The 23,093-nt window shown below is 43.7% G+C and overlaps 1 protein-coding gene across 4 annotated transcripts; it reads left to right on the top strand.

Annotated features, from left to right (window-relative positions):
* Positions 1–43: 43 nt before the first annotated feature.
* Positions 44–19,574, top strand: gpr89b (G protein-coupled receptor 89B). Of its 4 annotated transcripts, none has more exons than XM_004918219.4 (15): positions 44–136; positions 1,445–2,346; positions 3,297–3,356; positions 3,444–3,547; positions 4,200–4,306; positions 5,842–5,943; positions 7,488–7,608; positions 7,720–7,800; positions 9,664–9,773; positions 9,993–10,081; positions 10,673–10,765; positions 10,864–10,959; positions 11,800–11,889; positions 12,129–12,194; positions 17,936–19,574. In XM_004918219.4, exons 2-15 carry the CDS (start codon positions 2,305–2,307, stop codon positions 18,140–18,142), a joined length of 1,368 nt encoding a protein of 455 aa, XP_004918276.1. In that variant the 5' UTR covers positions 44–136; positions 1,445–2,304; the 3' UTR covers positions 18,143–19,574. The 4 variants fall into 4 exon arrangements, with proteins under 4 accessions (XP_004918276.1, XP_004918277.1, XP_012826665.1 ...); XM_004918220.4 differs by having other exon boundaries at positions 67–154; XM_012971211.3 differs by lacking the exon at positions 44–136 and adding an exon at positions 217–235.
* Positions 19,575–23,093: the final 3,519 nt, after the last annotated feature.

Genomic DNA, 23,093 nt, shown 5'->3' with positions numbered 1-23,093 from the left:
GATTGGTAGGGAATTCCTGACCAAAGTGCAATGCGCGGAGAGTGTGACGGGTCAGCGGCAGGAGCCAATCAGGTTGTAGATGATTTGTCCCTGGAAGTGTGAGCTGCTGCTGCCGGCTGAGAGGACTGTAGGGCAGGTATATCCGGGGGCTCAGGTAGCGGCACTGCTGGGGGAGTGAGGGGGAGAGGCTGAGAGCAGGGCGGCACCAGTAATGTGCGGGGAGACAGGGAGCAGAGTACGTGGCAATGTGAGTGGAATATTAGTGGAATATTAGGGCACAGTGGGAGTGGCTTTTGGCTGCAGGGAATGCTGGGAAATAGAATAAGGGAAATGCTGAATGCAGTGGGTTATGTAGAAGTCACAACAAAATCACTTTAGGGCTCCTTAAACTTTGGGAACGAGATATTCTTAATAAATAAATATATGTTGATACTGACCCCCCCCCCCTGGGCCCCTATGCACCCCCTGGGCCCCTATGCACCCCCTGGGCCCCTATGCACCCCCTGGGCCCCTATGCACCCCCTGGGCCCCTATGCACCCCCTGGGCCCCTATGCACCCCCTGGGCCCCTATGCACCCTCTGTGCCCCTATGCACCCCCTGGGCCCCTATGCACCCCCTGGGCCCATTCTATACTTACACCCTGTGCCCCTATGCACCCTCTGTGCCCCTATGTACCCCCTGGGCCCCTATGCACCCCCGGGCCCTTTCTATACTTACACCCTGGGCCCCTATGCACCCCCGGGCCCTTTCTATACTTACACCCTGAGCCCCTATGCACCCCCGGGCCCTTTCTATACTTACACCCTGAGCCCCTATGCACCCCCGGGCCCTTTCTATACTTACACCCTGAGCCCCTATGCACCCCCGGGCCCTTTCTATACTTACACCCTGAGCCCCTATGCACCCCCGGGCCCTTTCTATACTTACACCCTGGGCCCCTATGCACCCCCGGGCCCTTTCTATACTTACACCCTGGGCCCCTATGCACCCCCGGGCCCTTTCTATACTTACACCCTGAGCCCCTATGCACCCACGGGCCCTTTCTATACTTACACCCTGAGCCCCTATGCACCCCCGGGCCCTTTCTATACTTACACCCTGGGCCCCTATGCACCCCCGGGCCCTTTCTATACTTACACCCTGAGCCCCTATGCACCCCCGGGCCCTTTCTATACTTACACCCTGGGCCCCTATGCACCCCCTGGGCCCCTATGCACCCCCTGGGCCCCTATGCACCCCCTGGGCCCCTATGTACCCTCTGTGCCCCTATGTACCCCCTGGGCCCCTATGTACCCTCTGTGCCCCTATGCACCTCCTGGGCCCCTTCTATATTTACACCCCGGGCTGAAGGATTTGGCACAAAGAGACTGACTTTATTCTCCCTGTTTCACATTTTCCCATTGCTAATAAAAGACATCTAAAATCTTGTTTTTCTTCCCTTAGACAGGGCTAATGAATGGCGAGATCGACCATGGCAGCGATTATCCCAGCACCAATCTGACCCAGGGCTTGGCTATCCCGGCACCAATCTGACCCAGGGCTTGGCTATCCCAGCACCAATCTGACCCAGGACTTGGCTATCCCGGCACCAATCTGACCCAGGGCTTGGCTATCCCGGCACCAATCTGACCCAGGACTTGGCTATCCCAGCACCAGTCTGACCCAGGGCTTGGCTATCCCAGCACCAATCTGACCCAGGGCTTGGCTATCCCGGCACCAATCTGACCCAGGGCTTGGCTATCCCGGCACCAATCTGACCCAGGGCTTGGCTATCCCGGCACCAGTCTGACCCAGGGCTTGGCTATCCCGGCACCAATCTGACCCAGGGCTTGGCTATCCCGGCACCAATCTGACCCAGGGCTTGGCTATCCCGGCACCAATCTGACCCAGGGCTTGGCTATCCCGGCACCAATCTGACCCAGGGCTTGGCTATCCCGGCACCAATCTGACCCAGGGCTTGGCTATCCCGGCACCAATCTGACCCAGGGCTTGGCTATCCCGGCACCAATCTGACCCAGGGCTTGGCTATCCCGGCACCAGTCTGACCCAGGGCTTGGCTATCCCGGCACCAATCTGACCCAGGGCTTGGCTATCCCGGCACCAATCTGACCCAGGGCTTGGCTATCCCGGCACCAATCTGACCCAGGGCTTGGCTATCCCAGCACCAATCTGACCCAGGGCTTGGCTATCCCGGCACCAATCTGACCCAGGGCTTGGCTATCCCAGCACCAATCTGGGCTATAGCAAATTAATGAGGTTGTTTCAAGGATTGTCGTCAGAGGTATTAAAGTTGATTTGCTGCCATGAGTTTCCTCATTGACTCCGTATTGATGGTTATCTCCCAGGTAAGTCTGTAGATAAACCAAGGTTCTACCACAAAGCAGAGGAAAAAAACCCATAATCCCCAATATCTGAGGCATAGTGGGACACTGCTGAGCAAATCCCCAAAATCTGTCCATAGGCAGGTCTGCTCTAACACCACAAAAGGCTGTTTAAAAGGAAGGAGAAAAACCCCCACTGAATTTGCACCTGGGCAATCGCCTATAGCAACCAATCACATTTTTTGCTTTCATTGTTCTGTAGCTGGTTGAAAAGTGTTTTTACTCTTTTGTTACATTGGGATACTAAAAACTCCAGAAAAAGAAATTTTTTGAAACAGAAGAAAAATAAGAAAAATTAACATTATAATGTGTGGCATATAGAGAGCTCCCTCTAGTGATCACTGAGGGACATTGCAGCTAAGAAATAAAGTCTCAAAAAGCAACTAAAAAGTTAACAATTTTATTTCGATCCATTAAAAACATAAATAACCCCATTACAGTTATAAGCCATATCTGTAATGGGGTTATTTATGTTTTTAATGGATTGAAATAAAATTGTTAACTTTTTAGTGGCTTGTTGAGACTTTTTTGTTAGTTACATTGGGATACTGCCCAGTTTCACTGTTTGCAAAGTGGGTGTTGGAGAGATTTATGTAATTATGTAATAAAAGGCTCTGAGTTTGCCAAGGAGCAGTAACCCATAGCAACCCATATATTGCCAGCCTTCAGCAAAAATAGGATAAGTAATGAACATTTGTGTTCATATATATATATATGTATAATATAATATTCTCTATTTAGCAATGAATGTACTTACATATTGCATAATAACTAGTCATTTACTGGCCTAGCTGCTCACATTTTCATTCAGTGGTGCTTCTTCACAAGCAGGAAGGTTTATTTGGATTTATTTGGATTTTCTTTATTTCTCTATTGGACTCCAAATTGAGAACCTTTGTTTTGTGTCTTCACAGCTGCTGTTTTTCGGCTTTGGGTGGCTGTTTTTTATGCGGCAGCTGTTTAAAGACTATGAGGTTAGTACTGATCTAATGGAAAGGGGTGGGGGAGGTTTAGGGTGGCAGCAGCTGGGCTAATGCTGGTTCTGTTGGGTTCTTCCGCAGGTCCGTCAGTATGTCGTGCAGGTCGTCTTCTCAGTCACCTTTGCCTTCTCCTGCACCATGTTCGAACTTATCATCTTTGAGATTCTGGGCCTTTTAAACAGCAGGTATGTGCCCTAATGTCAGTGTAATCTGTTCCTTCAAACAGTAGGAATAAAAACCATGTTTATATGCTGAAATCCAGCGGCAAAACAGTTCTACTCTTTCTGCATCATTTGTAATCCTGGCAGGGGAGGAGGGACTAAAACACTGATGTTACACATTGTAACAACTTCCCCACAGCTTACAGACAGCATGCAGGAACTACATAACCCACAATGCATTGCACTGGGATATTCCTTTCCTTATTGGCATCACGTGTGCAGCAGGGAATTGTGGGATTGGGAGGAGGCAGGCTGAAGGCAGGCTGAGGGGAGGTGACTACTGTTACATTTTATTTGAGTCTCAACATAGTCAGCCAGATCAGCAGGGGAACAGGGGGTGGGGCTTAGGGAACAGGGGGCGGGGCTTAGGGAACTGTTCCAAACCATATTATTCACTGATGTATATTGCAAAGTTGCCCATAGACTGATCAGCTATTACTCATTACAGTAAGGAAATGGGGCACCTTTGTCCAAGTTTGACACTGGCAAATTAATTGGATTACTGTATTAATTTATAAGAAATTATCCATATATTTAATAGCCTTATAAATATTTGAATTCTATGAATTATATAATTGTTTAATAAACTTTTTTTGGTCAATTTCCCCCCCTTCAGCTCTCGTTACTTTCACTGGAAGCTGAACTTGTGTGTGATTTTACTGGTCCTGGTGTTTGTGGTGCCTTTCTACATCGGCTACTTTGTGGTGAGCAATATCCGACTGTGTGAGTACCTACCTATCCATGGAGCAATATTACTGGGCATGTGTCGGGTTGGGAGTAGATCCACGTAACCGCTCTGCTTGAAACCCAAAGTGTATGCTGCCTTTGGTCAGTAGCCATTGGCAACTTGTTCAAAGAAGATACCTGCAGGGTCGGAATGGCCTCTCCCCCTGAGCACACATATCTCATAGGTAACTGGGCACGATCTGTGGAGGGAGGTCAGTAGGGGATTGGGTCTGGGTTGGCACTGCCAACTGAGTTTTTTTCCCAGGGTCCCACTGGCCCAGTCTGACCCTGTGCAGATGTGTCCTAATAGGCTGAGTTGCTTTAAGCATTCCAGCGTATTTTTGTTCAATGGGGTGGTAGGGTTCTGTGCTGCTATTGAGCAGTCCCGAGCTCTAACACCCATCCAAATCTTTAATCCTTGTTCCCTCTATTTAGGAGGAGCAAATAGCTATTGTGGGTGCTTTTGCTGTTTAGTCTAGACTGAGTTTTTTTTAACTTGTTTTCCTTTGCAAGCGCCTCCTACAAAGGTAATTATCACTGTGATTATCATTATCGTTAGCAGAGAAGGACAGGCGTTAAGACCTTATATATTTGAAAACAGCTCATTTAAAAAAAGTAAAATAAAGGAAAAGTAAGATTTGGCTGACTACTTTGAGACTCCAAATGTAACAGTAGTAGCTGTCCTCAGCCTGCCTTCAGCCTGCCTCCTCCCAATCCCACAATGCCCTGCTGCACATGCGATGTCAATAAGGAAAGGAACATCCAAGTGCAATGCATTGTGGGTTATGTAGTTCCTGCAGGCTGTCTGTAAGCTGTGGGGAAGTTGTTACAATCTGTAACATCAGTGTTTTAGTCCCTCCTCCCCTGCCAGCATTTCAAATGATGCAGAAAGAGAAAAATCTTTTGCAGCTGGATTTCAGCATATAAAATGGGATTTATTCCTACTGTTTGAAGGAACAGATTACAGGGATAGGGATATTAGGGGTTTCTGTGTTATGTGGGGCCTGTAGTTTTCTTTTGATTGTATTCTTGTTATTTGTATTTTTTTTTTTTTTTCACTGCACGGTCAAGGAAACAGTAGCAAAATGTGTAGAGCCCTTATTTAAGTGTTGTTATAAAATCTGCTACATTTTATAAAGTATCATAAACAGTTACTTTGTTGATGCAGCTCAGTAACCTAATGTGACCAATCAGCATTAAAGGGGTAGTTCCCCTTTGAATTCACTTATAGTATCTTATAGAGTGAGAAAGAGAGTGCTATTCTAGAAAATTTGCAATTGGTCTTCATTTTTTACATTTTGTATTTTGTTTTGTTTTTTTTAGTTAATTTAGCTTTTTGTTCAGCAGCTCTTTAGTAGCGAACTCGTTGCTAGGGTCTTATTTACCCAATCAACCAGGCAGTGGTTGAACGAGAGTGGGGAATAGGAATAAGAGAGGGGCTGCATAGAAAGATAAGCAATAAGAAGTAACAATAACAGTGAGTTTGGCAGCCCTGACCCCATAGTAACGCCTTGTTTCTCTTCTCTCCCCAGTGCACCGGCAGCGGCTGCTCTTCTCCTGCACAGTATGGCTGACGTTCATGTATTTCTTTTGGAAACTGGGGGATCCGTTCCCCATCCTGAGCCCCAAGCATGGTACGTCTGCCCACGATACGGGGTGGACAGGGGTTGCTGCCGTGACAAGCGCTCATCTTTAATTCTGGCTGCTGCTGAGCGTAAAGCTTCATTCATACATATAATAAATCCCTATTCATATAAAGGGGAAGTTTCACCCAACCGTTTTTGCAGAATGAAAAAAAAAAAAATGTAATTCTGAGCAACTTTCCAATATACATTTAGAGGTATATTTATCATGCTGCGTAAAAAGTGGAGTAAAACATTACCAGTGATGTTTCTCATAGCAGCCAATCAGATGCTTTGCTTTGGTTTTCTAACTGTTGAAATCTAATTGCTGATTGGTTGCCCTGGGCAACATCACCGGTAATGCTTCACTCCACTTTTTCACAGCATGATAAATATACCCCTTAGTGACAACTTTTAGCGGCTTGAAAGTATTTGTACTTGGCCTTGAAAGCTTTGTTTATCCCATTCTGTTCTCTGGTTCTGACTCATGAAACAAAGTAGCAGATGTCAATTCTCCTCTAGGCCTGCTGATCAGGAGTCAGAACTGGCACTGCCAAGAAAATAAACAGGCAGAGAGATGCTGCTATTAATATAAGGGATGGAGATCCCTTTGAAAAACATTTAGGGCCCTGTGCTTTCATAGAGAGACCCTACAGGGCTGGATTTCACTGCCCCCAGGGTGATCTGAAATTGAGCCTGGAGTTGGGTGATTTATTCCACCACCATTCTAAGCAACTTTTCAATTAGTCTTTATTATTTGTTTTTCATAGTTTTTCAATTATTACCTTCTTTCAAATGGGGGTCACTGACCCCTGAGCCAAAACCTATTGCTCTGTGAGGCTCCAGTTTTATTGTTATTGTTACTTTTTATTCCTTATCTTTCTATTCAGCCCCTCTCCTATTCATATACCAGTCTTTCATTCAAACCACACCCTGGTTACTATGGTAATTTGGATACTAGCAACCAAATAGTTGCTGAAACTTTCAGCTGGAGCTGCCAAACAGAGACTGACATAATTAAAAAACTAAAAATAAAAAAGGAAGACCAATTGCAAATTGCCTCAGAATATTACTCTCCACATCATACTAAAAGTTGACCGTGACTTCAGGTTAACTTTTAGTATGATGTTGAGTGTAATATGCTAAGACAATTTGCAATTGGTCTTATTTTTTATTTGTGTTTTTTTTATTTTTTTAGTTCTTGTTCAGGAGTTTTCCAGCTGGGAGTTTCAGCAGCTATTTGGTTGCTAGGATCCAAATTACCTTAGCAACCAGGGTGTGGTTTGAATGAAAGGCTGATATATGAAGAGGAGAGGGGGCTGCATAGAAAAATAAGGAATATAAAGTAACAAAACCCAGTTTGGAATTTCGGCAGCTATCTGGTTGCTCGGGCTTAAATTACCTTAGCAACTAGGTTGTGGTTTGAATTAGAGACTGGTATATGAATAGGAGAGGGTCTTAATAGAAAGATAAGGAATAAAGCGTAACAATAAAATTGTTATAGGATTTTGGCTGCTCTCTGACCAGCAGAAGCCTAAGGGATCGCTTTCTTGCAGGAATCCTCTCTATAGAGCAGCTGATCAGCCGGGTGGGAGTCATCGGAGTGACCTTAATGGCTCTGCTGTCTGGGTTTGGTGCCGTGAATTGCCCCTACACCTACATGTCCTACTTCCTGAGGTAAGTACCGCCACTTGCTTCCTGCAGGGGGTGCTGTAACGAAACCAGAACCCCAAAAGCCACTTTGCTTCTCAGCTGTTCCGCTCATAGGGTCATGTGATTGCATTACAGGAACGTGACCGACGCCGATATCTTGGCGCTGGAGAGGCGACTGCTGCAAACAATGGACATGATCGTCAGCAAGAAGAAAAGGTTTGCGTTCGCCAACATGATGGTGACTGGGTCTGAATTGGGACTCATCATAGGCCATTCCAAGTACTCAGAGGCCCAAACAGCCCCCCACCCAATAAACAGCCCCATTGATTGGCTTGCACTTTCTATTTGGGGGTTTTCTTCAAAAGCTTCTGCAATCCAATGGCAGGTCGTTATAGCTATCGCCTAAAAGCAGAAAACTCTATATACCCAGATTGAGTGAGATTTGTCAGAGCTTTAAGGAGGCAGTTGGGGGCCCCAGAGTAAGGGCTTGAGGGCCCCCAGGCAATGCACTAGGCATAGTAAAGTAGGTCATGTACTGGGGGCTCATTTCTAAACACTGGGCACATTTGCACCTGGGCAGTAACACATAGCAACCAATCAGTGATAGCTGCAAGAAGCAAAAGGAAATCAAACATCTGATTGGTTGCCATGGGTAACTGCCTAGCTGCAAATTTGCCCAGTGTTTAAAAAATGACCCCGACTGCCTTATAAAGGTAACCTAATATATTACTGTTATGGGGTAACCAGTTAAAGCCCTCTTGCATCCTCACTGCACTCCTCATTGATAGCCGGGGCTGGATAATTCTCTGTAAAGGGCAAGTTAAATGTATCAATAAGCTTTATGAATCATATTCATGATTTTTAAATACCCTCTACAGCTCCCCTTACTGTCAGTCTGTAGGTCTGTGCATTTCTTAACCTCAAAAAGCATTTTAGAACTGGCACAAGTCCAACCAGACTAGCGGCGGTATTACCCATGTACTGCCAGCAGAGGGCAGCAGCTGCCAATAGTTTTTATTTTATGATGAGGGTGATAGAGGTGCAATTAGCCTCATTAGTATGCATATGAACATGCTGACATGCAAACTGGATAAGGGAGGGGAAGAATGAGTCTTCTGACTCTGTAGCTTCTGTAACACTTAAACAAAGTCTCAGCCAAGAGACTTTGATACCGAGCCGTGCAGATAATGTGGGGAATGGTACCTGTGTTCTAGATACACGGTGTCCCTGAGAAATCCCTTATCTGGCCGCACCTCTGCCCTGTTTGCACAATGCGCTAACTCCCCAGGCCTGGAACTCCTAATGCCATAACTTGCCCTGCAGCCTTGGGCCCATCACTTGGTTACCCCTACTCTCTACCATTAGAAGGGTACAGCACATTCCATATTAAAGGGGAACTCCACCTAAAGACAACTTCAATATATGTCAATTAAAAAAATCTGCAGCCTTTTCATGATGTTTAATGTAATAATATGGTTTGGAACAGTTCCCTAAGCCCCGCCCCCTGTTACCTAAGCCCCGCCCCTGTTCCCCTGCTGATCCAGCTGACTACTTTGTGACTCAAATAAATGTAACAGTAGTCGCCTGTCCTTCAGCCTGCCTTCAGCCTGCCTCCTCCCAATCCCACAATCCCCTGCTGCACACGTGATGTCAATAAGGAAAGGAACATCCCAGTGCAATGCATTGTGGGTTATGTAGTTCCTGCATGCTGTCTGTAAGCTGTGGGGAAGTTGTTACAATCTGTAACATCAGTGTTTTAGTCCCTCCTCCCCTGCCAGGATTACAAATGATGCAGAAAGAGTAGAACAGTTTTGCAGCTGGATTTCAGCATATAAAATGGTATTTATTCCTACTGTTTGAAGGAACAGATTACAGGGATAGGGATATTAGGGGTTTCTGTGTGGGGCTCTTTAACACATTTTGTATTGAAAGGTGTAGTTCCCCTTTAATGTGTAGGCGGCACACCCTGCCAACATGGAAAAAGCTAACTTGGTCAACTTGTTGGTTGAAATATTTGAATTAGTTAATTAATGTGGTACCTTTGGAGATTAAACGCTCACAGTTGCCCTCTCTCTGCAGGATAGCAGCACTCCGGAGGAACATGTTCCAGAGGGGGGAGGAGCACAGCAAGCCAAGTGGATTCTGGGGGATGATAAAAAGTGTCACCTCCTCTGCGCCAGTCAGTGAAAGTATCCTTCATGTTCTTTCTGTGTGTTCTGTGCGATGATTGGCCGGTAGCCATGGTGTTTTGGCTCTTTATAGCTGGAGTGGAGGTGGGGCTAAAGCAGCCGTAGTGTCTCCTTTTAAAGGAGCCATTCGGTAACGCTGGTTTTATTTCATAAGTAAATTGACTCTGTGCCATTGGCCGTGCCGCCCTTTCTTCCTTTACTCTATCTGCCATCTCCCAGACCTCTCCCAGATTCAGCAGGAAGTGGATGCGCTGGAGGAGCTGAGCCGACAGCTGTTCCTGGAGACGGCCGACCTGCACGCCACTAAGGTGGGAGTCACTGGAGACCCTGATATTTATCGCTTACCATCCCTTAAAGGGGCGGTTCACTTTTAGTATGTTATAGAACGCCCTGTTCTTAGCAACCTTTTCATTGCTTTATTTTTTTTTTTATAGGTTTTGAATTATTTGCCTTCCTCTTTTGACTGTTTCCAGGGGTCACTGACCCCGGCAGCCAAAATACTATAACTCTGTGAGGCTCCAGTTTTATTGTTATTGTTACTTTTTATTCCTTATCTTTCTATTAAGGCCCTCCTCTATTCACATCTCTATTTTTCTTTCAAACCACTGCCTGGTTGCTAGGTTAAATTGGACCCTAGCAACCAGATTGCTGCTGAAATTCCACAACAGGAGAGCTGCTGAACAAAAAGCTAAATAACTCAAAAGCCACAAATAACAAAAAAAAAGGAGGACCAATTGCAATTTGAATAGCCCCTCTACATCATGCTAAAGGTTAATTTAAAGGTGAACAACCCCTTCAGTGGTTTCCAGGGAGCTGTGCACGCCCACCCTAGGCAGCCAGCTGACTCCCCCACTTATAATGCCCTGGGTTTGTGGGTTCAAACTTCCCCTTTATTCCAGGAGCGCATTGAATACTCCAAGACCTTCCAAGGCAAATACTTCAACTTCCTGGGTTACTTCTTCTCCATTTACTGCGTATGGAAGATCTTTATGGTGAGTTTCCCCTTTACTTGGTTCCTTATCCACCGAATGATTCTGCTCTCTGACTGCTGATTGGTCCCTGGGAAACATTGTCTTTACTCTCGTTCCAGGCCACCATTAATATTGTGTTTGATCGGGTCGGGAAGACGGATCCAGTGACGAGAGGGATAGAGATCACGGTGAACTATCTGGGCATTCAGTTTGATGTAAGTAAAGCTCCCTTAAGTTCCCCTTTAAACTAACTTTTAATATGTTATAGGAGGGCCAGTTCTAAGCAACTTTTCAAATGGGGGTCACTGACCCCGGCAACCAAACAACTATTGCTCTGTGAGGCTCCAGTTCTATTGTTATTGTTATTTTTTTATTACTTATCTTTCTATTCAGTCCCTCCTACTTCAGCCACTCTTTCAAACCACTCCCTAGTTACTAAGGTAAATTGGACCTTAGCAACCAGATAACTGCTGAAATTCCAAATGGGAGAGCTGCGAAACAAATAGTTAATTAAAAAAACTACAACTGTTAAAGAATGACCATTTGCAAATTGTCTCACAATATTACACTCTACATCATACTAACCATTAACTCAGAGGTTTAAGTATGTTATAGAATGGCCTATTCTTAGCAAGTTTTCAGTTGGTCTTCATTTTTTCTTATAGTTTTTTAATTATTTGCTTTCCTTTTCCAAATGGGGGTCACTGACCCCGGCAGCCAAAAAACGACTGCTTTTGTGAGACTACAGTTTTATTATTATTGTTACTTTTTATTACTTATGCTTCTCTTTAGGCCCTCCTCTATTCATATTCCCATCTCTCTTTCAAACCACTGTCTGGTCGCTAGGTTAAACTGGGACCCTAGCAACCAAATAGCTGCTGAAATTCCCATCTGAGAGAGCTGAGCAAAAAAAAGCTAAAAATTAAAAAACTGCAAATAAAAAATGAAGACCAATTGGAAATTGTCTCAGAATAGCGCTTTCCACATAATAATAAAAGTTAATGTGAAGGTGAACAACCCCTTTAAATGAGGTTTAATATATTTGTTCTGTGCAGGTCAAATTCTGGTCTCAGCATATCTCCTTCATCCTCGTTGGAATCATCATCGTCACTTCTATCAGAGGCTTGCTCATCACTCTCACCAAGGTATGGAGGTTTGATAGCCGGCCCACTGGGCTACTGTCCTTTACACCCCCTCAGATATATATATGTGTATGTGTATATGCAGGGCCATATTCATATATAGGCACCGGAGGGCCAGTGCCCAGGGCAGCAGCTTTTTGGGGGCAGCCCAGGGGGCTGTACCAATTATATGCCTCAGTAACAAAGCATTAAAGGGAAAGTTAAATGAGAAACTGGATTAATTGCTTTTTTTTCCTTTTTAGTTTTTCTATGCCATTTCCAGCAGCAAGTCATCCAATGTGATAGTGCTACTGCTGGCCCAGATTATGGTGAGTACCGGTCACCCTGCTGTAGCACTGCTTCCAACGTATAGAACTGGGGGGGGGGGGGATTGAGCCATTGGGTTATAGGGGTGTCCCACTGGTGGCTTTTTATCTTTGGACTTTGCCTTGTGTCCCAGCAGAGTAACTAAGAGCATATGGTATCCCACAGCCTTATTGTGTTTCAGTGGGGGTTACTACAGGTTGCCCTTCTGGCCATACAGGGTAGCTACTCTATCTCACAACAGGGACATTGCACTGAGCATTTAAAAAAAGAACTAAAGTAAAGAAGTAGAGAAGAAATGTACTTTGTGTTTAGGGTTATAGGGCAACCACAGCCCTATAGCAAGGAAGATCTATGCCCCTGAAGATGCCCCCAATAGCCCCCCATCTTCTTTTCTGCTGAATTGCTGGCACAATAAGTTCATTACAGGTATTAGACCCCTTATCCGGAAACCCATTATCCAGAAGGTTCTGAATTATGGAAAGGCCATCTCCCATAGACTCCATTTTAATCAAATAATTCACATTTTTAAAAATGGTTTTCTTTTTCTCTGTAATAATAAAACAGTACCTGTACTTGATCCCAACTAAGATATAATTACCCCTTATTGGGGGCAGAACAGCCCTATTGGGTTTATTTAATGGTTAAATGATTCCCTTTTCTCTGTAATAATAAAACAGTACCTGTACTTGATCCCAACTAAGATATAATTACCCCTTATTGGGGGCAGAACAGCCCTATTGGGTTTATTTAATGGTTAAATGATTCCCTTTTCTCTGTAATAATAAAACAGTACCTGTACTTGATCCCAACTAAGATATAATTACCCCTTATTGGGGGCAGAACAGCCCTATTGGGTTTATTTAATGGTTAAATGATTCCCTTTTCTCTGTAATAATAAAACAGTACCTGTACTTGATCCCAACTAAGATATAATTACCCCTTATTGGGGCAGAACAGCCCTATTGGGTTTATTTAATGGTTAAATGATTCCCTTTTCTCTGTAATAATAAAACAGTACCTGTACTTGATCCCAACTAAGATATAATTACCCCTTATTGGGGCAGAACAGCCCTATTGGGTTTATTTAATGTTTAAATAATTTATTAGCAGACTTAAGGTAGGAGATCCAAATTATGAAAAGACCCCTTATCCGGAAAACCCCAGGTTCCGAGCATTCTGGATAATGGGTCCCGTACCTGCATATAAAAAAGGGCATTTGTAGCCAGGCATTTCTTCCCAGAAGAACAAGACTTATTCAATGCTATTGATATTGTATAAATATCCCCTTTATATCATTATTATTGTAATTGCTTTCACTGCTGCTGCCTGACATTGAGAGCTAATGCTCATTCTTTTCTCTATAGAACTTCTCGATCCAATGCATTATTTTTCTAGTGGAATGTATGAGTTTATACTGAGTCTGACCTACTGATTATATACACATTGTCCTGAGTGGATGATAGAGAGACTTCCTACCAGATATGATTATAAGCTGAATAGAGAGGAGTCAGGGGACACATCAGTTATAACTTATCTCTGTACAACAGCTCTTTGCCCTTTGAGTCCCTTCCCGTTCCATGTATATACGGCTTCTCGGGGGCCATATTTCTCTTTGAGATAATGGAATGCCTCAAGTGCCTGCTTACATTCGAATGGCTGAGATTAGATTGGCCCTTGGTGTGGCCTTGCTGACTGGCATCGGGTTCAGGGCAAAGGCTGCTGCAAACTGCAAGGCCATCATTACTCTCTAGCTTGTTATGTAAGTGACTGGTACAGCAGCCGTGCAGCAGCAGGACAAGCGGAAACCAGTTTTCTTTGGGGTTTAGAGTGGTGACCCATGGAGCGAGTTAGTTGCCCGCGATAGATCTCTGCTATAGTAACCACTCCGAAATGCTTTTCCACTGGCAACAGTAGGAGTCACCGGTGGAAACGCGATCACTTCGATTTTCCGAAGTCACGTGATGTTTCCTTCTGCAGGCAACTTTGGAAAACCAAAGCAATGCAAAGGCTGTTCCACCAGCTATTCCGGCAGATATGGGGCCCTTAGACCGATTCAGCAGCTAATGGGCCCATGTATGGGCACTACCGACCAACATCTGGCCTGAAATCTGGCAGATCTCGATCGGGCAGGTTAAAAAACCTAGTCAGGTCGGGGACCGTATTGGCTCGTTGATGCAGTCCCCGGACCGACTTGGCCTATACCCGTCGTTATAATTCGATCATTTAGCCCCAGGGCCAAACAACCAAATTAGCCTGGAATCTCCCGATATCGCCCACCCATAGGTGGGGGTATCGGGAGAAGATTCGCTCGCTTGGCGACCATTGCTCAAGTGTTAATATATATATATATATATATATAACACCCTGGGGGGACACCCAAGTTCTGAACGTTATGAATGTTTGTCCACAGCAGGTTCTTTGGTCGCCTTTCCACAGTTTCTTGTATTTATATTATTGTCTAAAGCTGGCCATACGGCATGTATATTAATTGGGAGCAGTTTATGCACACCGTAATGCAATCTGTCTGTGGATAGGTAAGTGGCAGGAGCTGCTGTTACTCAAGTGATCCCCAATGAGTGGCTCGGGGGCAACATGGTGCTCACCACCCCCTTTGATGTTGATCCCAGTGGCCTCTAAGTAGGTGCCATTTTGACATTTCTGGCTTGGAGGCAAGTTTTGGAAGCCCAGAGACACCGTTTTACCACAAGCAGAGCATCCTCCAGGCCAGTAGTCCCCATGGGGCTACCGAATAGCCAATCACAGCCCTTATTTGGCCCCCAAAGACCTTTTCTTCATGCTAGTGTGGTTCACCAACACTTTTTACATCTGGTTTAAAAAGGTTGACGATCCCTGCTCTTGACCATAGCCACCAGGACTATATTTAGGTCTGACATTGCCCTACATACCCAACCTCCATAGTGAATAAAGTACCCCCTATTGTAACATATAGGGATATTATAAGCCCCCGAGGAGTTCCTTATAATATATAGTGAATAAAGTGCCCCCTATTGTAACATATAGGGATATTATAAGCCCCCGAGGAGTTCCTTATAATATATAGTGAATAAAGTGCCCCCTATTGTAACATATAGGGATATTATAAGCCCCCGAGGAGTTCCTTATAATATATAGTGAATAAAGTACCCCCTATTGTAACATATAGGGATATTATAAGCCCCCGAGGAGTTCATTATAATATATAGTGAATAAAGTACCCCCTATTGTAACATATAGGGATATTATAAGCCCCCGAGGAGTTCCTTATATATAGTGAATAAAGTACCCCCTATTGTAACATATAGGGATATTATAAGCCCCCGAGGAGTTCCTTATAATATATAGTGAATAAAGTGCCCCCTATTGTAACATATAGGGATATTATAAGTCCCCGAGGAGTTCCTTATAATATATAGTGAATAAAGTGCCCCCTATTGTAACATATAGGGATATTATAAGCCCCCGAGGGGTTCCTTATAATATATAGTGAATAAAGTGCCCCCTATTGTAACATATAGGGATATTATAAGTCCCCGAGGAGTTCCTTATAATATATAGTGAATAAAGTGCCCCCTATTGTAACATATAGGGATATTATAAGTCCCCGAGGAGTTCCTTATAATATATAGTGAATAAAGTGCCCCCTATTGTAACATATAGGGATATTATAAGCCCCCGAGGGGTTCCTTATAATATATAGTGAATAAAGTGCCCCCTATTGTAACATATAGGAATATCATAAGCCCCCGAGGAGTTCCTTATAATATATAGTGAATAAAGTACCCCCTATTGTAACATATAGGGATATTATAAACCCCCAAGGAGTTCCTTATAATATATAGTGAATAAAGTACCCCCTATTGTAAAATATAGGGATATTATAAGCCCCCAAGGAGTTCCTTATAATATACAGGTATAGGACCTGTTATCCAGAATGCTCGGGACCAAGGGTATTCCGGATAAGGGGTCTTTCCGTAATTTGGATCTCCATACCTTAAGTCTGCTAAAGAATCAACAAAACAATAATTAAACCCTATGGGATTGTTTTGCATCCAATAAGGATTATTTATATCTTAGTTGGGATCAATTACAAGGTACTGTTTTATTACTACAGAGAAAAAAGGAAATTAGTTTTAAAATTCTGAATTATTTGATTAAAATGGAGTCTATGGAAGACGGGCTTTCCGTAATTCGGAGCTTTCTGGATAACGGGTTTCTGGATAAGGGATCCCATACCTGTATAGTGAATAAAGTGCCCCCTATTGTAACATATAGGGATATTATAAGCCCCCCGAGGAGTTCCTTATAATATATAGTGAATAAAGTGCCCCCTATTGTAACATATAGGGATATTATAAGCCCCCGAGGAGTTCCTTATAATATATAGTGAATAAAGTGCCCCCTATTGTAACATATAGGGATATTATAAGTCACAGAGGAGTTCCTTATAATATATAGTGAATAAAGTGCCCCCTATTGTAACATATAGGGATATTATAAGCCCCCGAGGAGTTCCTTATAATATATAGTGAATAAAGTACCCCCTATTGTAACATATAGGGATATTATAAGCCCCCCGAGGAGTTCCTTATAATATATAGTGAATAAAGTACCCCCTATTGTAACATATAGGGATATTATAAGCCCCCGAGGAGTTCCTTATAATATATAGTGAATAAAGTGCCCCCTATTGTAACATATAGGGATATTATAAGCCCCCGAGGAGTTCCTTATAATATATAGTGAATAAAGTGCCCCCTATTGTAACATATAGGGATATTATAAGCCCCCGAGGAGTTCCTTATAATATATAGTGAATAAAGTGCCCCCTATTGTAACATATAGGGATATTATAAGCCCCCGAGGAGTTCCTTATAATATATAGTGAATAAAGTACCCCCTATTGTAACATATAGGGATATTATAAGCCCCCCGAGGAGTTCCTTATAATATATAGTGAATAAAGTACCCCCTATTGTAACATATAGGGATATTATAAGCCCCCGAGGAGTTCCTTATAATATATAGTGAATAAAGTGCCCCCTATTGTAACATATAGGGATATTATAAGCCCCCGAGGAGTTCCTTATAATATATAGTGAATAAAGTGCCCCCTATTGTAACATATAGGGATATTATAAGTCACAGAGGAGTTCCTTATAATATATAGTGAATAAAGTACCCCCTATTGTAACATATAGGGATATTATAAGCCCCCGAGGAGTTCCTTATAATATATAGTGAATAAAGTGCCCCCTATTGTAACATATAGGGATATTATAAGTCCCCAAGGAGTTCCATGACCAGATAAAGGTATATACAGGTCCGAGGTGACTTCTGTTATCCTCATATTTTACAACAGGGGGTACTTTATTTATTATAATATACAAGCTTCAGTGAGTCATGTGACAGAAATTACTCACTAAGCTCCGATTATAACTGATATCCTTATAAACGGTGTTTAGTGATGTCATCATTTACATTTTAGTCCCATAGGGAATGACCAAACTGTATATTATAAAGCTTTAAACTACAATTGGAGCACTGTCTGTGCCAGATAATTCTCAGGATACCCCGATAGATACTGTGGTGGGTTCCTAATGTTGATTTGATGGAGATGAATGAAGATACTATGGACTCATTTGGGTTTCTTTTCCCCGGTACCATAATACGTAATCAGATTAAGACCTGCAGGTAAATAAGAAGCTTCAGGGCTCTCAGTTGACCTTTCTTGCTTTACATTTAGGGGATGTACTTTGTGTCGTCCGTCCTTCTGATCCGGATGAGTATGCCCCTGGAATACCGGACCATCATTACAGAGGTCTTAGGGGAGCTCCAGTTCAACTTCTACCATCGCTGGTTCGATGTCATTTTCTTGGTCAGCGCCTTGTCCAGCATCCTCTTCCTGTACCTGGCACACAAGCAGGCCCCAGAGAAACACATGGCCCTATAGCCGGAGGCCCCAATGGAGGCTGATGGGTGGAAGAGACTTCTGTAGGAGGTTGTTTGCACTTGCAGGGAGCTGTGAGGCTGGAATAGACCCAGTGGGCAGAGCAGCCTGGAGGTATAGAAAGAGCCATACAATGAGAATTGGACTGGTCCATGTGGTCCATGGGATTTGAGGGTGTCCGTTAAGCCTTAAAGAAGGACAAAGCCTTTAGGTACAAAGCTTTTAGATACAAAGCCTATGTCTAGCAGAGCCACTTCTACAGCAATTATGTTATTTTCTGTTCCTGTAATCAAGCTATAAATGGGCTATTGGGGGTTGGTTCTAGGTGCTACATGAGAAGAGACTGCTGTGGGGCTTTAGCAGAAAGGGAAGTTAGCTATAAATGGGCTATTGGGGGTTGGTTCTAGGTGCCACATGTGAAGAGGCTGCTGTGGGGTTTTAGCAGAAGGGGAAGCTAGCTATAAATGGGCTATTGGGGGTCGGTTCTAGATGCTACATGAGAAGAGACTGCTGTGGGGCTTTAGCAGAAAGGGAAGTTAGCTATAAATGGGCTATTGGGGGTTGGTTCTAGGTGCCACATGTGAAGAGGCTGCTGTGGGGTTTTAGCAGAAGGGGAAGCTAGCTATAAATGGGCTATTGGGGGGTGGTTCTAGATGCTACATGAGAAGAGACTGCTGTGGGGTTTTAGCAGAAAGGAAAGTTAGCTATAAATGGGCTATTGAAGAAAAGACTGCTGTGGGGTTTTAGCAGAAAGGAAAGTTAGCTATAAATGGGCTATTGGGGGTTGGTTCTAGATGCTACATGAGAAGAGACTGCTGTGGGGCTTTAGCAGAAAGAGAAGCTAGCTATAAATGGGCTATTGGGGGTTGGTTCTAGGTGCTACATGAGAAGAGACTGCTGTGGGGCTTTAGCAGAAAGAGAAGCTAGCTATAAATGGGCTATTGGGGGTTGGTTCTAGGTGCGACATGAGAAGAGACTGCTGTGGGGCTTTAGCAGAAAGAGAAGCTAGCTATAAATGGGCTATTGGGGGTTGGTTCTAGATGCTACATGAGAAGAGACTGCTGTGGGGCTTTAGCAGAAAGAGAAGCTAGCTATAAATGGGCTATTGGGGGTTGGTTCTAGGTGCGACATGAGAAGAGGCTGCTGTTGGGTTTTAGCAGAATGGAAGAGACCAGAGGCTGTTGTGGGTCCCTCATCGTCCCCCCCGTTAGCCATAGAGGGAGCAGTCGATCTGCAGGGATTATGTGTGTTCCTGAGCACTAGCCCCGGGGGGAAAATCTATATATTCATGTTCAACTGATTCGCTTATTTGCCCCTCCTGCTACTCCTCATTGTATTTAAGGGGAGCAAATCAAATGTGCAAATTGTCTTGTATTGTGTTTCCCTAGGGGGAAACGATTCCAGCATTTCACAATAAACTTACTGTGATCCGGAATCCCTCGGGGTGCATTTTGTTGGCTGGCACAGAAACCCCTAATATCCCTGTAATCTGTTCCTTCAAACAGTAGGAATAAATCCCATTTTATATGCTGAAATCCAGCTGCAAAACAGTTCTACTCTTTCTGCATCATTTGTAATCCTGGCAGGGGAGGAGGGACTAAAACACTGATGTTACAGATTGTAACAACTTCCCCACAGCTTACAGACAGCATGCAGGAACTACATAACCCACAATGCATTGCACTGGGATGTTCCTTTCCTTATTCACATCCCGTGTGCAGCAGGGAATTGTGGGATTGGGAGAAGGCAGGCTGAGGGACAGGCGACTACTGTTACATTTTATTTGAGTCACAAAGTAGTCAGCCAGTTCAGCAGGGGAACAGGGGGTGGGGCTTAGGGAACAGGGGGCGGGGCTTAGGGAACTGTTCCAAACCATATTATTACATTAAACATCACGAAAAGGCTGCATATTTTTTAATTGACATATTGGAAAGGTACTTGGAATTATCTTTACTTTTATTAGGCAAAAATGTTTTTTTGGGGGGTTGACTTGTCCTTTAATCCATCACAAAAGTGTCAAGACAAACAAATCAATAAACAGGAGAAGGGCTGGGTTCCTTAGATTTCTCTGACTCGCTTTGCCCCTTGCCCCCCATATATATATATTTATCATAGCATAAAGACTGTGGGTTTATTGCCTGCAGTGCTGACCGTGCATAATGCATTGCAGGATCATATTCGGTATCTGAGATGTCTCTGCGCTTTTAATGATTGACTTTACTGGGCCCGACGTTGCATTTTGCAGTTCAGCAACATTAACGCTCCAGCTTTGCATTGCACAGGACTATCTGCTGCTCCTCAGTGACTCCCTTGCATCAGCTGCACAAACTTATTCATTTAACCCACTTCCTATACGAGCAGCTATCCCGCCAGTAGCATTCTATCTAGCCACGCCCCCTATACTGGCACTTTGTCATTGAGTCTATTCACAATTGCATTCTATCTGCAATCTGTTGCTTCAAACAGTAGGAATAAATCCCATTTTATATGCTGAAATCCAGCGGCAAAACTGTTCTACTCTTTCTGCATCATTTGTAATCCTGGCAGGGGAGGAGGGACTAAAACACTGATGTTACACATTGTAACAACTTCCCCACAGCTTACAGACAGCATGCAGGAACTACATAACCCACAATGCATTGCACTGGGATGTTCCTTTCCTTATTGACATGTGTGCAGCAGGGAATTGTGGGATTGGGAGGAGGCAGGCTGAGGGCAGGGCACTACTGTTAATTTTATTTGAGTCTCAAAATAGTCAGCCAGATCAGCAGGGGAACAGGGGCGATTAGTCACCATGACTTTAGTAACACCATAGGGTACTGCGTAAGTTGCTGCTACTAGTCACACTGACTTTTTAAAAAGTTTCAGTGACTAATCGCTTATGTCTTTGCCCTTAAGGACTGGAGCCCAAAACTGCCCCCCATACTCACGGTGAGGCCTTACCAGGGACCTATAAAGAGGCAAAATTATGTTTTCATCCCTTGAGTCAATGCCCTTTTTATACAAGACAGCACTTTATTTGCTTTAGTAGCCACTGAGTGACACTGCCTAGAGTTACACAACTTGTTGTACACAAATACCCCCAAATCCTTCTCAGCTAAGGACACCCCCATTACAGTTCCATTTAGTCAAGTCTCTCTGCAAAGTGGCAGCATTCTGCATGGAAGTTATAGTTTAGCAAAGATAGGGACCATACTTACAATGTCCACCTCAAGGTCATTAGCCAATGTGAACTCTACTAACAACACCAGCCCAATGAGAAAATGTTCCATTTTCCCCCACTCTGTGTAACCTATCCTTCAGCCTTCTCTGTCCAAGTACAAATATTATGTTCCAGGCCAATGTTTCGTTATTTAATCAGTAACTGTCTCTGAAGGTTCTGTATCCTATGCTTCAGTAATTACATCGGTGTACCCCCAAGGTCTAGTATCTGCTCATCTCCTCATAGAAGAGAATTAGGTTTGTCTACTGCAGATAAAACCATTCTGGCACTTGCCATACTTATTGGGTTAAGAAATTAAAAGTGTTTCCTTGAAAATCCCACTAAAAGCTTTCCTATCACTGGTGTCAGACTAACTGGCTTAGAGTTTCCTGGCTGAGAACAGGTTGCCTTTTGAATAATGTCAAATCTCTCAAATCTGTCAAATACAGCTCTTTGTTTTTCTGGGTTAAGTACCTTCAGGCCCTGGACCTTTGTTTACCCATTAGCCTGTTGTTTACATGATCTAATCTCTGTGGAACTTCCTCTTGAGTCATCCAACCACCTGTATTTAACCTCAAAAGGGAAGCCTTCATTAGCTGCTTCTTTATTTGTGAAGAAAATTGCTTCAGAACCTCAGCCTTCTTCCTCTTTCCATCCCCCTCGTTACCGGACTCCCGTACCTACGGTCCCGCACCCTTAGTTTCATTTTTTGGGAGATTTGTTTTGTTCTTTTAACCATTGTTCCTTTTCATTTTCAGTATTTCAGGTTGCCTGATTGCTTTCCTGTTTGCGCTGATCCTGCTAACTTGGAGTTCTTAAATGGCCATTTTTATATGATAGTTTATCAGAGCACAGGTCACATGGCTGTGGCACCCTGAGAAATGAAGAATATGGCACAACACAGAAACCCCTAATATACCTATCACTGTAGGAATAAATACCAGTTTATATGCTGAAATCCAGCTGCAAAACTGTTCTTCTCTTTCTGCATCATTTGTAATCCTGGCAGGGGAGGAGGGACTAAAACATTGATGTTACACATTGTAACAACTTCTCTGCAGCTTACAGACAGCATGCAGGAACTACAAAACCCACAATGCATTGCACTGGGATGTCCCTTTCCTTATTGACATCACGTGTGCTGCAGGGGATTGTGGGATTGGGAGGAGGCAGGCTGAGGGACAGGCGACTACTGTTACATTTTATTTGAGTCACAAAGTAGTCAGCCAGATCAGCAGGGGAACAGGGGGTGGGGCTTAGGGAACAGGGGGCGGGGCTTAGGGAACTATTCCAGTTTCCCCTGGGCATAATGTGCAGGGCAATATATATATACTGTGAGATATGAAGTAGGGTACACCAATAATGTATTATTGGGGGATCACCTTGTAAAATTCATGATGCACACAGGTAATCTGCACACTATGCGATGTAAAGTAATATATCACATTAAATAGGAGACAGGTTGTTTCACTACGTCACTTTATTAATGTTTTATGATATTTTAAACATCATGTTCTGTATTTGAGCACTTATTATTCATTTTTAATATTTCAACAATTACTATTTATTGCACAGATCACTTTGCAGCATTGACTGCTCACTTTACTGCAATAGTCACTTTATGGCTGATGTCATTTCCTGTTTGTTTGGTCACTATGGGTATAAATGGGTCACGTGGTTGGAAAGCATGGTTGCCTTGAGAAAGGTCCCGACGGGGACCGAAACGTAACGTTGGCTGTTCATGTATTTTTC

This window comes from Xenopus tropicalis, chromosome 2 (assembly GCF_000004195.4).
Source record: "Xenopus tropicalis strain Nigerian chromosome 2, UCB_Xtro_10.0, whole genome shotgun sequence".
NCBI classification, from domain to species: domain Eukaryota; kingdom Metazoa; phylum Chordata; class Amphibia; order Anura; family Pipidae; genus Xenopus; species Xenopus tropicalis.
The sequence above is the reverse complement of the archived record's forward strand: the minus strand, read 5'-3'. Positions and strand labels throughout refer to the sequence as shown.